The 15,314-nt window shown below is 34.2% G+C and overlaps 1 protein-coding gene across 5 annotated transcripts in view; it reads left to right on the plus strand.

Annotated features, from left to right (window-relative positions):
* The window catches only part of SENP6 (SUMO specific peptidase 6), a 106,669-nt gene that overhangs the window by 62,178 nt on the left and 29,177 nt on the right, over positions 1-15,314 (plus strand). For 4 of the 5 annotated variants that reach the window (XM_045543908.1, XM_045543909.1, XM_045543910.1 and 1 more), the window contains 4 exons: positions 195-340; positions 3,636-3,933; positions 10,613-10,842; positions 14,095-14,259. In XM_045543908.1, the coding sequence (XP_045399864.1) occupies positions 195-340; positions 3,636-3,933; positions 10,613-10,842; positions 14,095-14,259 (839 nt within the window). Of the gene's footprint in view, positions 1-194; positions 341-3,546; positions 3,934-10,612; positions 10,843-14,094; positions 14,260-15,314 lie in introns of those variants that run through there. The other variant, XM_045543912.1, reaches the window with a different exon arrangement.

Consider the following 15,314-nt stretch of genomic DNA (forward strand, 5'->3'; position numbering starts at 1 on the left):
GATCCTCCCACCTTGGCCTCCCAGAGTGCTAGGATTACAGGCATGAGCCACTGGGCCCAGCCCTGATTATTCTTTATTGTACCTGTTGAAACACTAGTTTATTTTAACTAAAACTAGTATTTTTTCATAGCAAAGATCATAAGGAATTTATACAATTTAATTTCATTGCTTTTATTTTTTTCTCTGTCCTTTAGAACGTATAATGAAGAAAACAGAAGAGTCTGAATCACACGTGGAGCCTGAAATTAAGAGGAAAGTACAACAGAAACGTCACTGTAGTACATATCAGCCTACTCCTCCTTTGTCTCCTGCTTCAAAAAAATGTTTAACCCATTTAGAGGTAGGTAGAGAGATTATTCTTTATTGCTTAGTCAGACAGTATTTTTATTATTTTTTTAGTACTTACCAAATTCTAGGTGATCTTTTCATATAGGACCAGAAGAGACCTAGAAATGTTATTTAGGCAGACTTTTCTGTGTCTTCAATAGACCATTTTTTACCTGTCCAAAATATAGAATTTTTTTTTCTGAAAAGAATTTATCAGTGCCTTTCTGTATGTACTCCAAGTTGTAACGCGCTCCAAATGATTGCTCTTGACCCGAAATTTTTTAAAATAATTTTAAATTTAAAGAAAATTTAAGTGATAGGGTACATATATGCTCCTCTCCCCGTTTTCCTAGTTTTTCACATTTGCTTTATTGTTCTTCTCTGTGCCTTTCTCCCTCTTCCCTCCCCACCATAAACGTTTGCGTGTATGTATTTCTCCATACCATCTGAGTACAAGTTATAGGCATGATGCCCATTTACCACTTAATACTTCAGTGTGTTTCTTTTCTTAAAAAAAAATTAATAAAAGGTTAGGGGTAGGGGCATCCTCTTATATAACCAGAGTGTAGCTATCAAAATCACAAAATTAACATTGACTCAAAATTATCATCTAATCCATAAACCCTATTCAAACTTCACCTAAATAATGTCCTTTATGGGTACAGGATCCAATTCAGAGTCATCTATTAAATTTAATTGCCATGATTTAGTCTTTTTCAGTAAGGAGTAATTTCATAGTCTTCCTTTGTCTTTCATAGTCTTTATATTTGTGAGGAGTATAGGCCACTTTGTACCTCAGATTAGGTTTGTCTGATGTTTCTTTATGGTTTCCAAGAATACCTCAGAAATGATGCTATAATCTTCTCATTGCATCATATAATATCAGGGGATACACAGTGTTGATTTTCACATTAATGATATTAACTTTTACTTTAGTTAAAACGTTCTAGATTTCTTCACTGCAAAGTTAATTAATATGTATTTCTATGCTCATTTATTAATAGGACTTCTAATGTAAAGTAGAGCTTTTCCTTATTCCACATTTACTTATTGATTTATTTATATCAGCATGGACACATGGGATTCTTACTTTACTCAAAGGGTTATAGTCTGTAACTTTCATTATTTATTTTGATACTAAAATTGTTCCAGACTTGGTCCGTGGGAGTCCCTTCAAACTGGCCCATGTTTTTTTTTATGTGTCCCCATCATTCTTTGAGCACTTCTTTACTCTTTGATGTAACAAGACTTCTATTCCTCTGTCTCAGCCCTAGAGTCATGTATTTCTCCAAGGAGCCATTAATGGTTCCCTCAAGTAGAGGAAAAATATTTAAGCATAAGTTATGTTCATTGTTACTGAGTGTCATTGTTTCTAGGCCCTCTCAATAGACAGAGCTAGGAAATATATTTATGTGTCAATATTTAATACATATAAAAGTCTGTGAGTTCACATTGGTAACTCTAATTCTAGTCCAACACCACACTTTGTCTTTCTCACTTTGCATGTTTGTAACTCCCTTCTCTGACAGTAAGAAACCTGACACCCTTCATCCCCAGTATATTTACCTGTTTGCTCAGTTTTCCTTTATGTGATCAGTCGCCTGGCATGCCAGCTTAAGCTTGTCTCAGGCCATCCTTACAACTCATACTGCTTGGCCTAGGTTAAGGAGGAAAGATCCTCCCTAGACACAGCATCCTTCCTCCACTAGGCATGCCAGCTGAAAACCTCAGAATTTTTTTTAATGCCTAAAACAAATCTTTCTTCTTTTACTCTTTACTCCCATGCCAATTGTTCTTATTTTTTTCTTAGTGGAGATAAAGAACTGTAGCCAGCTTCTATGTAATCTTTAACTCGTGAACAAGGTTAGTGGTTTTTCTTTCCTTGTATAGTCTGTGCAATTCCACACTGCGTACTGATTATAGGAAAACGAGATTTTGAATTTATGGAATTAAACATTTTTAGGATATGTAATAAAAATGACATTGCCTTAGTGATATCTCATCAATCAGTGATAGGTTCATTCTTATTAGTGTAGTTGGTTATTTGTGGGTAGAGACTTGCAGATAGTATGTCATATGTACTTTGGAATTATTTTATTTTGTAAAAGTCTTTCACTGACCAAAAGGGGGAAATGAGATTTTAATCAATTTTTGTTTTCCAAAAGAAATTATACTTAATGTAAAATATTATGAAAATTCACTACTTTATATAAACTCTACTAAAACTAATGGAGCAGTGTTGAGATTCTAGTTTTTAGACTGTTAGGTTAATAGAATTCTTAATCTCTAGGTCTTTTTTTTGGTTGTTTTTGTTTTTGAGGCAGAGTCTCACTCTGTTGCCCAGGCTAGAGTGCTGTGGCATCAGCCTAGTTCACAGCAACCTCAAACTCCTGGGCTCAAGCAATCCTACTGCCTTAGCCTTCGGAGTAGCTGGGACTACAGGCATGCACCACCATGTCAGGCTGATTTTTTATATATATATTTTTAGTTGTCCAGATAATTTCTTTCTATTTTTTTTAGCAGAGACGGGGTCTCACTCTTGCTCAGGGTGGTCTCGAACTCCTGAGCTCAAATGATCCACCTGCCTCAGCCTCCCAGAGAGCTAGGGTTACAGGCGTGAGCCACCATGCCTGGCCTTAATCTCTAGTTTTTATCATGAAAAATGTCATATCTTATTTAGTTGAGCTAATCAGCATATTGTTCCTAATTGTTGCAAAAAGTTCCAATATATGTGTTTCTAAGCTGAGGGAAGGCATATACTAATAGCTCAGGATATATTTTCTTCTATATTTTAATATTGGGAATTTTAATAGTAGGGACATACTTTTTCTGTTTGGTATCAATTTATAAAAGGAAATATCTGGAAGTATCACTTTTCCATGGAGTTCTTTTCATTTAGATATGTCCTATTTATCTTTATTACAAGACAGTAAAGTATTGGAGCCAGTCAGTACTTAGCTTGATCATATCCTCAGATTCTTAAAGATGGAATTAGTTTACATATAGCTGACTGCTGAGCTAGATGGTCTTGAAAATATCTTCCAGCATTCTCATGCTAAATCCCAAGTAACATGACTTGTTCAGGCTTGGTCTCATGATAGCCACGGTGGTGATGATGAGGAAGAGACTTAATTTTGAGACTTTTGGAGGGGGGAGTTCCTTGATTTTGAAATAAAATGCCAAAATCTTTTATTTCTTTTGTTCTTTTGGAACTTAAAGTTTCTGAACAGCGTGAATATTGTCCAAAATATGGAAAAGAAAAAGAAAATCAGACCAAATGCCAAAGTTGTGGTGTTCTTTTTCCTAAGGATTTGCAAAGAAATTGCAGACAAGCTATAACTTTGAGTGAATCTACTGGACCATTATTAAGGATGTCAATTCATCAGAATTCTGGAGGACAGAAGTCACAAAACACAGGATTAACAACCAAGAAGTTTTATGGCAACAGTGTGGAAAAGGTTCCAATTGATATTATTGTGAATTGTGATGATAGTAGACACAATTACTTACAGACTAATGGAAAAGTCATTTTACCTGGTGCAAAAATACCCAAAATCACAAACTTGAAAGAAAGGAAAACAAGCCTGTCAGATCTAAATGATCCAAGTAAGTATTTTACTCCCTTTAATATTACTTATTTCAATCTAGTATTTTTAATACATATATTTTTACTGTGAGTATGAGCATAAAGAAAACTTTGTTCTCATCTGATCCATCTTAAATAGTTAAAAAAGCACAGACCTTGGCCCCAGTCTTAGGTCAAGTGCTGGTTGTGCCTACCTTTCTGATTTTGGCCACGGTAATTTAATCTCTCTGATCTGTAAATGGATGTATTTCCTGCTGATAGTGTTTTTAAAGGAATAAATAAAATTACATATATAAAGTGCTTGGTGTAGCCCAATAAAATATTTGACACATAGAAAGGATTTGGTGAAAATTAGTTTCCTTACCACTTTGTTCCTCCTCTAAATCTTTTCCCTATATTTGGACACATGCGTTCATGTTTGGATGTATGTGGAAGGCAGTCCAAAATAGCAGAAGATTGGAAATAATTGGAGACTGGTTGAATAGAGATTGCAGCTGTAAAAGGGTGGAAGATCTGACATAGTAATAATATTATGTAGAGTGATTTCCAAGATATTTAATGATGGGAATGAAGCAAGCTATCGGATGGGAGAATGAATATAGTTTCTTTTAAAAAACAGAAGCCAGGCACAGTGGTATGCTCCTGTGGTTTTAGCTACTTGGGAGGCTGAGATGGAGTTCGAGTCCAGCTAGGGCAATGTAGCAAGACCCCATTTCTTATAAAATAAGATAAAGTAAAATAGAAAGAGTATAAAAAACTAATAAGAAAAATGATTGAAAGGGGAGGAAACAGATATTAAGAAAAGTTGAGGATGTGCCCTGGAAAAACACAAACCACAGACAGACCTGTGGCTGTTTTTCTGAAGGGAAATTTGGAAATTTCAGAATTTTAAAGGCATACGGTAGATTAAAAAAAGGCAGGGGAGTGAGGACAGTGAGACAAAATGGTTACATTCCTATGAGACCCAGTAAAATCTACATCTCTGTTCTGCCTGTGAAGATAAAATTATAATTCATTATTAGTGTGGAATCGAACAGACTTAAGTTTTAGGAGCTACACACAGCCTGAGGATTTATAGTTACAATTTACATGTCCTTGCTTATGGGAGGTCAGCAAGGAATTTCCTGAATGATCTGTTGGGCTAGTTCTTCACAAGGTACCTGAGGCCTTCGCCTTCCCTTTTGCATATGGGGTTGAGGGGATGGCCCTGAGATTTTTATTTTCTTTTTACAAGGTGTTAGGGGTAGATGATAAATTTTTCCAAATATACTTTCTTTTATAGGTTTGACTTTGGAACTATGTAAATGTTTTACATAATTATAAAACAAAATCTTAAAAAATTTTCAAAACTAAAGAACAAATTCAAACACAAAATGAAACAAATGAACTTAATTATATATTTAGTTGGTGGCTTGAACACATGGAAGTATTTCAAGTGAATCTAAATTAAAATAATATTGTGGCTGACATTCCTAATTGTGATATATTTTAAGGTTAAATAGAACTGCAGAAAAATCTTAAGTGTATTCATTAATACTGTTATTAATAATATTGGTATTATTTTTAAACACACATATTGATAAAGCAAATAAGTAATTATATTATTGTATCTAAGAACCAAGACTTTTATAGTTAGAGAGAAGGAATACAAAAGTAAAATCAAGCTGAGCATGGTGGCTAATGCCTGTAATCCTAGCATTTTGGGAGGCAAGGCAAGAGGATCACTTGGCCCCAGAAGTTTGAGTTTCCAGTGAGCTATGATGATACCACTGTACTTTACCCAGACAACAGAACAAGACCTTGACTCTAAAATAAAAGTAAAATCAAGTAAAAATTCTATAACTTTGAGTTGGAGATAATAGCATGAACTTACTTATTTTCTCTTAAATATAAAATAAATATTTCCTAGCTTTATCTACAGAAAATGCCTAGAAACAGTAAAAACAACAACAACAAAGAAAAACCCCTAGTGTCCATATCTTTGATTTTAAATACCATCTCCCAGTAAAAATAACCAGAGCTCCTCAGAAAAATAGATGAGTCCATGTCTGGAGCATGAACTATATGAGAAACCTAGATCATCTAGTCATCAGGAAGCTATCAGAAACTAATGTGGACATGCAAAAAGGCATGGAACTAAAGTGAAAGGGCTTGCACTAACCACTGAATGGGCCTACTTGAGTCACAAAAAGAATCAGGGCTACTAGTCATTTAAATATGTCAAATATGTTAAAGTCAAATAGTTCCTTAAGATGCCCTCCTATCCCCTTAAAAAGGAAAAAAGCCCTCCATTGGTTACCTTTGGAGGTTGCTTAGGGTTCCAAAGCATTATTTGGAAAACTGGTAAATAAAGGGGAAAATACTAAGAATTTTTTTGAACCTCAGAAATATGTCAAGTTCTATTTTAATTAATTTCAATATGAAAACCTCAGTCTACACCAGCACATTAGCTTATTTTTCAAAAAGAACTCAGTCAAGTAAAGAATTACTATATGATAGATGTGCAGCTAAGATACTGTGTTAGGACGTTATGATGATGTTTTTTTGACAAATATTTTATAATACATTTCCATGTTATACCTGTACTATATTAAATGTTGTTAACATCCTTTGAATCTTTCTTAATGGTGAAGTTTTGTATTTTAAAGTTTAAGACATGGAAAGAACTCTCACTTATTAGGCAGTTTACTGGGTATTATCACTGAGCCAAATTTTATATAGGAAACTTAAGATCATGAGGTTTCCAGGGTTAGGGGAACTAGATGTTGATAAGGCTAAGTTGATAAGTGTAACTTTTTAAAAAAAATTAAGTATTATATCTACATTAATCATGCAGGTTGATAATATAGGGAAACAAATTCATGTCGTTCTGAGGTACCTTAAGCAGGCTTACTATTCAGAGCTTAACATAGGGCCATATAAACCATGATTTAAAACCACATAAAGCATAAATTTGCTTTCCTGAAAAAAAAAAAGTTAATTTTCTATTAAAGTATATGGAAAAGTATGCTCCATTATAAGAACATATTAGTAATAATAAAAGATGTCATTTATTGCATACTTGTGTGCCCTGCTTTGTAAAAAAACAAGAAAGTGTTGTACACTATCCAGTTTTAATTTAGTTTTCACAATTGTGTGACATAGCTACTGATATACTCATTTTGTAAACGAGGTAATCCAGGCTTAAAGGAGATTGAATAACTTCTCAGTATTATATACATTTGGACTATTGGAGTTTGGTTTAAAAAAAAAATAACAGATTTTTCAGATTCCAAAGTCGTGTTTCTTAATATACTTATTCTTGAATGTTTTTCCATTAATGTAATTTATTATGATGAGGCGTTTATTCTAGTGTGAATAGTCTATTAATAAAATGTATAATGTCTCAGGTAGTGATGAATTCCATGCAGAAGAGTGAAGCATGTCCAGGAAGTGGAGAGTTAGGGTAAGAAGAAGGAGAGTGCTATTTTAGGTAGGTGGCAGAATAGGAACTTTTAATAAGGTAACTTTTGAGCAGAGCCCAGAATGAAGTGAGTAGGAAGACGAGCTATGATATATATGGGAACAAGTTTAGAATCTAAGCACAAAGACACTGTATTAGTCTACTCAGGATGCCATAATGGAATACCATAGATTGGGTGGCTTAAACAAAATAAATTGTTTTCTCAGAGTTCTGGAGGCAGAAGTCCAAGATCAAGGTGGTGTTGGTGTCTGGTGAGGTCTCTTCCTGGCTTCATATGTCTGCCTTCTCACTGTGTCCACAGATGGCCTTATGGCCTTCCTTTTGTGTGCCAGCAGAGAGAGAGCTTTGGTATCTCTTCATCTTCTTTATTACCTCCTTAAAGGTGTTATCTCTAAATACAATCACTTCAGGGGTTTAGGACTTCAACATGAGAATTTTGAAGGGGGATAGTTGAATTCATTGCAGACCCTAAGGCAGGGTCCTAGATGGATGTTTATTTAGCATATGTTCTATTTTTTTTTTCCCAACTCCCCAAGCCCCCTATTTTTTTAAAATAAAATGAAAACAGCCATGAGAATAACCTTTTAGCTATATAATATCATCTTTGTATACTCTTCCCATTTGCTTTGCGATTACAGTAATATTAAGCACCAGCCTTATTTTAAGTCAATTAAATGAAAACTACGTAATATAGTCCTGTCTATTGCAGCATTTGGGCTTTAAAATAAATTTTTGTTATAGTAGATATAGAAGTTTTAATCCTCTTCAAGCACCATAAAGATAATTGTAAGCCAGGCGTGGTGGCACACACCTGTAGTCCCAGCTACTTGGGATGCTGAAGCAGAAGGGTTGCTTGAGCCTAGGAATTCAAGACCAGCCTTGGCAACATTGCAAGACCTTGTCTCTCGGCTGGGCGTGGTGGCTCACGCCGGTAATCCTAACAGTCTGGGAGGCCGAGGCGGGCGGATTGTTTGAGCTCAGGAGTTCGAGACCAGCCTGAGCAAGAGCGAGACCCCTGTCTCTACTAAAAAAAAAATAGAAAGAAATTAGCTGGACAACTAAAAAATATATATATAAAAAATTAGCTGGGCATGGTGGCACATGCCTCTATTCCCAGCTACTCGGGAGGCTGAGGCAGGAGGATCACTTAAGCCCAGGAGTTTGAGGTTGCTGTGAGCTAGGCTGACGCCACGGCACTCACTCTAGCCCAGGCAACAGAGTAAGACTCTGTCTCAAAAAAAAAAAAAAAAAAAAAAGACCTTATCTCTAAAAACAATAAAAGTAATAATAATTGTATATAGAACACCCTAGGCTTCCCTTTGAACATAATACATTTTTGTGTGTTTTTTTTATAAACAATATAAATAGTTCATGGACTGTTTTTTTTAAAAGCTATGTATTTATATGTGTGTGTGTATAAATATATATACCAAGCATTGTGCTAAGCTTTTTCCATATCATTTGCTTCTTACAACAAATCTGTGAAATAGGTACCATTATTGTCCCCATTTTCTCAGAGAAGAGAATATGAGCCAAATAACCAGTAAGTGGCAAAATGCCAACTTTCAAATACTGTATATGTAAATCTCCTTAGACCTTCTAATCTGGCCTGTTAGTTTTTCTGTTAATAAAAGACCAGTTCTGAAAAAGATACAAGCATAGCATTTACTCCTGAGATTGGACAGCAAAATAAAAAAGACAAGTAGAATAATGCTGGGGATGATGCTCCTCTGGGACATGTACATTACTCAGTAAATATTAATTCAGCATTTATGTGTGGAATACTAAAAAGGAAAATTGCTCCTACAAATTCATGCATTCTTCAACGCTTGATTTTTTGATGTTTTTCTTTGTGTGTGTGTAAGGCACTATTTTAGGCCTGGGAATATAGCAGCGAACAAGACAGTGTCTGCTCACTTGTAGTTGGTATGTAGTAGGGAGAGACAGATGAGCAAGTAAACATCACAACAAAGAACTGAATCATATAAATCAGTTTATATGACTGAGTACCTGTGTGCTTATTTTAGATTGGGTTGTCAATCAAAAAGTGATATTTAAGCTAATAATTGGTGACAAAAATGCAGTGTTGAGGGGAGCACAATCCAGGCAGGAATAAGCTTGTGGTGTTTGTGGGACAGAAATATTGGCTAGTGTGCCTGGATCATAAAGAGAAAAAAAAAATGTAGTAGAATGAGAAAATTGGACAGATTTGACAGGGGGCCAGATTATGTAAATTTATAAACCAGAGTAAGGAGTTGGTGTTTAACTCAAGTACAATATGGGTGGTTCTGGGGAGTTATATAGAAATGGATGTGATAAGATTCAGTAATGAGTACAAAGTATAAGAGCAAATTGCTTTTATAATGTATTTTCTTGCCCACATTAATTTACTCAACAATATGTGTGGAGCATTAGGCACTGGTCCAGATTTTCCCAAGGACCAATTATGATTTTAGTGATTTCCTGTGTAGCCCAAAATTATTTGGTTACACGGAGTTTCACACATATTTAAAATGCATGCTATTTTGTAAATAAGCTGTATGCAGATTATTTTCACACCTTACACTTTTTGAAACTCTGAAACCTATGAATAAACAGTTATTGTAACTTGCTAATCTTGCTGTGTGGGTGAGGGGCAACAGGCTGTAGAAACAATTTTATATTTGTATAGTATTTTTAAAATGATTCCAAGTCTTATGCTTTCTTCAAATTTAACTTTCCATCAGATAAAGTGGATTGTATCTTCATTTTTTTTTTTTAAGACATTGTCTTGCTCTGCTGCCTAGGCTAGAGTGCGGTGGCATCATCATAGCTCACTGCATCCTCAAACTCTTGGTCTCAAGCAATCCTCCTGCCTTAGCCCCGCCCCCGCCCCCGCCCCCGCCCCCGCCCCGAGTAGTTGGGACTACAGGCGCATGCCACCACACCTTGGTAATTTTTTCCTATTTTTTGTATAGACAATATCTCACTATGTTGCACAGGTTGGTCTTGAACTCCTGGCCTCAAGAGGTCCTCCTGCTTCGGCCTCCTAAAGTGCTAAGATTACAGGCATGAGCCACCACACCTAGCCCATTTGTTTTTATTCTCAGATCTGGAGGAGGTCCAAAAAAAATTTAGTGTATTTCTCACTGTGATAATTTATTTACATTTTTAACTAACAGAAATGAAATAAAAAATTATAAGTATAATGTTAATATAAGTTTTAATATAAGATGTACATTTTTTTATAATTTTAGTTATTTTGTCCAGTGATGATGATGATGACAATGACAGGTCTCATAGAAGAGAGAGCGTATCTCCTCAACCTGCTGATTCAGCATGTTCTTCCCCAGCACCATCTACTGGAAAAGTAGAAGCAGCACTAAATGAAAATACCTGCAAAGTAGAGCATGAACTAAGAAGCATTCCAGTTGACTCAGAGTTAAATACAGTTACATTGCCAAGAAAAGCAAGAATGAAAGACCAGGTACTTTTCACATTTGTTGACATTTGTTCAGATTAAAGTCTCCCTTTTGGCATGTGAATATTTTTTCAGAGGGCAATTTGGTGGTTTCAACAGAAGAAAAAGATTGATTATGCATTAAATGGGGCTTAAATACCACGTGGAAGATTATTTGGAAGAACAATCCATATACAAAAATAAATTTCAATTAAACATAAGTTTTAAAGTATAAAAAATTCAACAACAACAAAAAGTATCAACCTTACAGCAAAATATTAGTATATATAAGGAGATTACTTATAAAATCTAGCAAACAGGGAGAAGTCATTTTAACTTGGATGCATTTTACTATAATATTATTATGTTTTATCATATTGTTTCATTTTATAACTTACTGTATAGAAATTTCAAAATGGAAATAGGTAATATAAACAATGTTATAACTAGGCATGGTGGGAAACTTCTGTAGTTCTAGCTACTCAAAAGGCTGAGGCAGGAGGATTGCTTGAGTCCAGGAATTTGATGGCACCACTGTACTCTAGCCTAGGGCGACAGAACAAGACCCTGTGTCAAAAAAATAAAAAAACCACGATGTCAGTAGACAGATCCAGAGAGAATATATGTAATATAGATGACATACTTTAATATCTATAATAGATTAAGAACTCTTAAAAGTTAGAGGATAAAAAGAAAATGAACAAAGGGTAGGAATAGACAGAGGAGAAAATTCGTATAGGTAAACTATCATATTAAAAGTGCAAATTAGTAAGGAAGTGCAAATTAAAATGAAATATAACTGTACTTCACAGACTTACAAAATTGATACAAAATCAGCTAATATGTACTGCTGGCAAGAATCTAAAGGAAAAGGTTACTTTCCTAAAGGAAAACATTATTATTATGGCCTCTTGGGAAAGCCATGTGAAAATGACTATTAAAAAATTTTTAAATATGTACTGTTTGACGAAATAGTTACTTCCTTTAGACTCTATCTCAAAAGAATATCCCCTCTTTTCTGGTATGTAAGGCTGCGTATACAAATATGATTATTGGTAAACAACTGCAAGCAAAATCTTTGCCCACTAATATGGATATGGCTGAAGAAGTTATGGTACATCCATACCATGCAGCCATTGAAAATACAAACTAGAGCTATATTAATGACTTTTAGGATTTTTATGTGGTACTGTTGAATAGGAATGCCAATATATAGAAATATGTGCATATTATTTTAGTAAAGACATTTTATAAAATAATAGACTTATTGTTAAAAATGATGTAGGTGGACTGGGCATGCTGGGTTAGGCACAGCACTTTTGGGGGGCCAAGGTAGGAGGATTGCTTGAGGCCGGGAGTTCAAGACCCTGTCTCTGCAACAAAATAAAAAAATTGGCTGAGTGTGGTGATTCATGCCTGTAGTCCTAGCTACTCCGAGGCTGAGGGTGAAGCATTGCTTGAACCCAGGAATTCCAGACTACAGTGAGATATGATTGCACCAAGGCACTTCAGCCTGGGTGACGGAGCAAGACCCTGTGTCTTAAAAAAAAATAAAAAATTATGTATTTGTGTATATATATATATATATGTCTGGGTTTATAAGAGTACATATGAAAATATGGAAACATACATACTTGGTTAAGATGGGAACCTTACGAAATGAAAAACAACAAAAAGCAACCATAAGGATAATAGAAAAAAATATGGATTAATATTTTTATGTAATCTTAAGGAATGTCTTTCCAAGCATGACAACACAAGCAAAAGTAGTAAATGAAGAGATGACTATATTTGATTAAATGAAAAGTACCAAACAGTGTAGCAAAACACCAGAAGCAGATTTTGATAGGTAAATGCAATTGGAAAAATTGTGAACTTTGTGACAAAGCGTAAATTGATCCTTTATATATTTTTAATTTCCTAAAATCGAGAAATAGAAGCAAACCACAGGAAAATGAATAAAGGAATGAATAAAGTTTCAGAAAAGGTAGTAATCAGAGTAGTAAAATAGAAATTAAAATACCATTTGTTAACTGTCCAAATTACCAAAAATGTTTGTAGTATAATAGTGTCTCATCAATGTTTGGGTATCTAAATTATTATGACTTTGCTGGAGGGCAATTTGGCAATAATTCTATATGTGCACCACAGTTGAACTGCAAAAATGCTCTTTGACAAATGGATTGTCATGGGGAGAGATCAGAAAGACCTTAAATGTCCAGCATAGAAGAATTTAGTTAAATAGTGGATTTCCATGTGATGGAAGTTTTAAGGTGAGCACTTTTCAGACTGGCATACTGAATCATAAGGGTACCTTGTTCTTCTCAGTGATTCTCCATAAGAGAGTGTGGACCATCCAGATTCTAGCCTCAGTCCCTCTACTGTGGGTTCAACTGAAACAGCTATTAAATGATCTGTTTTATTAGTGAGCTAAATAACCTCTCTCAAACTCCTGACCTCATGTGATCTTTCTGCTTTACCCTCCCAAAGTGCTAGGATTATAGGCATGACCCACCACACCTGGCTTAAATGATTTCTCATATTAAAAAATAACCCTAAAGCTTAAAAAAAAATCTTTTAAAGCTAGTAAGTTGATATTAACCTATGGAGAAGTATTAATGATAAATTGGTTAATAAGCCTGAGAAAGCAGTTTACAAAATCATATATATATATATATATATATATAGTATATATGATGATCACATTTTGTTATAAATAAATATTTTTTCCTGTGACAGGTCATAGAAATGGCTCTAGAAGGATAATGGGGACGGTGCCTATCTCTATGCAGTGGACTTATCTCTCCTTTGTTTTATATTTGTGATGATAATAAAGATAATATAATTGCTGTTAATTAAAATTATGTACTTATGTAAAATATTATTTATTATGAAACATCTTTTTGTAATACAAAATAACCATTCTCCTAAATTACTTGTTTAAGTTTTACCAGATCAGATCATTAAAAGGTAGTGTGGCTGTTTGAACCCAGGCAGTCTGATTCCCAGAGTACTATTCCTGATACACTACTGCTGCAGTACTGCTTGAGCTGCAAATATAGATTGCTATACTACTACTTGAATTTGAAATAACTAAAGTATATCTAGATAAAAATAGAAAGGATTTACTCTTATATAAAAACCATGAATTTTTATTTTATCTAATGCTATTGAAGGAAAATCAATTTAATGTTGTGATAGTTGGATCTTGTTTTCATATGTGTACTTAGTTTGCTTGTTTTAGTAAATTTTAAGTGAAAATTTTCTTTTCCTTTTCAGTTTGGCAATTCTATCATCAACACACCTCTAAAACGTCGTAAAGTGTTTTCTCAAGAAACTTTAGTTGATCCTTTAAGCTGCCAAAAACCCTGTGACAATGTCATTTTAAGTTGTCGAAGTATACGAGTAGGAACTCTTTTCCGGCTATTAATAGAACCTGTAGTTGTAAGTACATTCTTAAGCTCCTTACTGTATCAATTATAAGATTCAAAATTTCATTCCTAAAACTAATATGTAATATTTAAAATTTATAAATTAAAATATTTAATTTAATAGAATATAAAAATTATTTTAAGATTTCAAATTGCTTTAAGGGTATATAAATAGTAGCTCCTTATCACTAAAAATCAGTGGATAAAAATCTATCATAATGTAATGTTTGAAGTAACAGTATATTCATTTTAGGAAGATACGACTCTCAGTAAGTTAGAAAACCTTCCAGTTTGTTGCTTTTCTATTATAATGCTAGCTCAGTGCATGAAAAGAATATATTAAAGAATTATAGAGGGAGAAAGAGGAATTCAAAAGCTCTGGAGTCTGCTGAAAGATGTGTTATGGCATTAAGGCTCCTAGAAATAGATTATTGGACTACACTGACCACCCAAGAGGCATTGTGCTTTGGAGTAGTTCATTGTCCATATGCCAAAAGAACTTTCTGTAGTTCCTTTATCTTACCTGTCATACCTATGTACTTACTATTCTACTGCTGCCAATTCAATTCAGGTTTTTATTTTCTTTTTGAAATTTTAATAGTCTTCTTAACCAGCCTTCTTAGTCATTATTTTTCTTTCTAATATGTTCCAAACATCGTTGGTTTAAGATTAGTCTTCCTAAAGCACTGTATTTATTCCGTGAGCCTTTATTTTGCAGTGCCATAACTTAGTGTCCCTATTTGTTTCCAAACACTGTCTCCTAATACTGTTTCTTATATATAAAGCAGTATCTTTAAGAGAACATATTTTATCTCAGCAGGAAAGTTAAAAAGTAGTTTTATTATTATTTAAATTATAGTGAACAAATATCTATTTGTTTTCTGGTAAAGGTTCATAGTTCTAGGATACAATATGATCAAAAGAAAAAAAATTACAGGTTTGTTTGTTGGAGCAAATGAAATATGAACCTGGTTTCTTACCAGAACAAAGCTCTATGGGAATCCAGCAATTTTTCTTTTCCTTCAAAAAATTCCAGCTTCCCGCAGTTTAAAAACTACAAAGTTATAG

This window comes from Lemur catta, chromosome 2 (genome assembly GCF_020740605.2).
Source record: "Lemur catta isolate mLemCat1 chromosome 2, mLemCat1.pri, whole genome shotgun sequence".
Lineage (NCBI taxonomy): Eukaryota > Metazoa > Chordata > Mammalia > Primates > Lemuridae > Lemur > Lemur catta.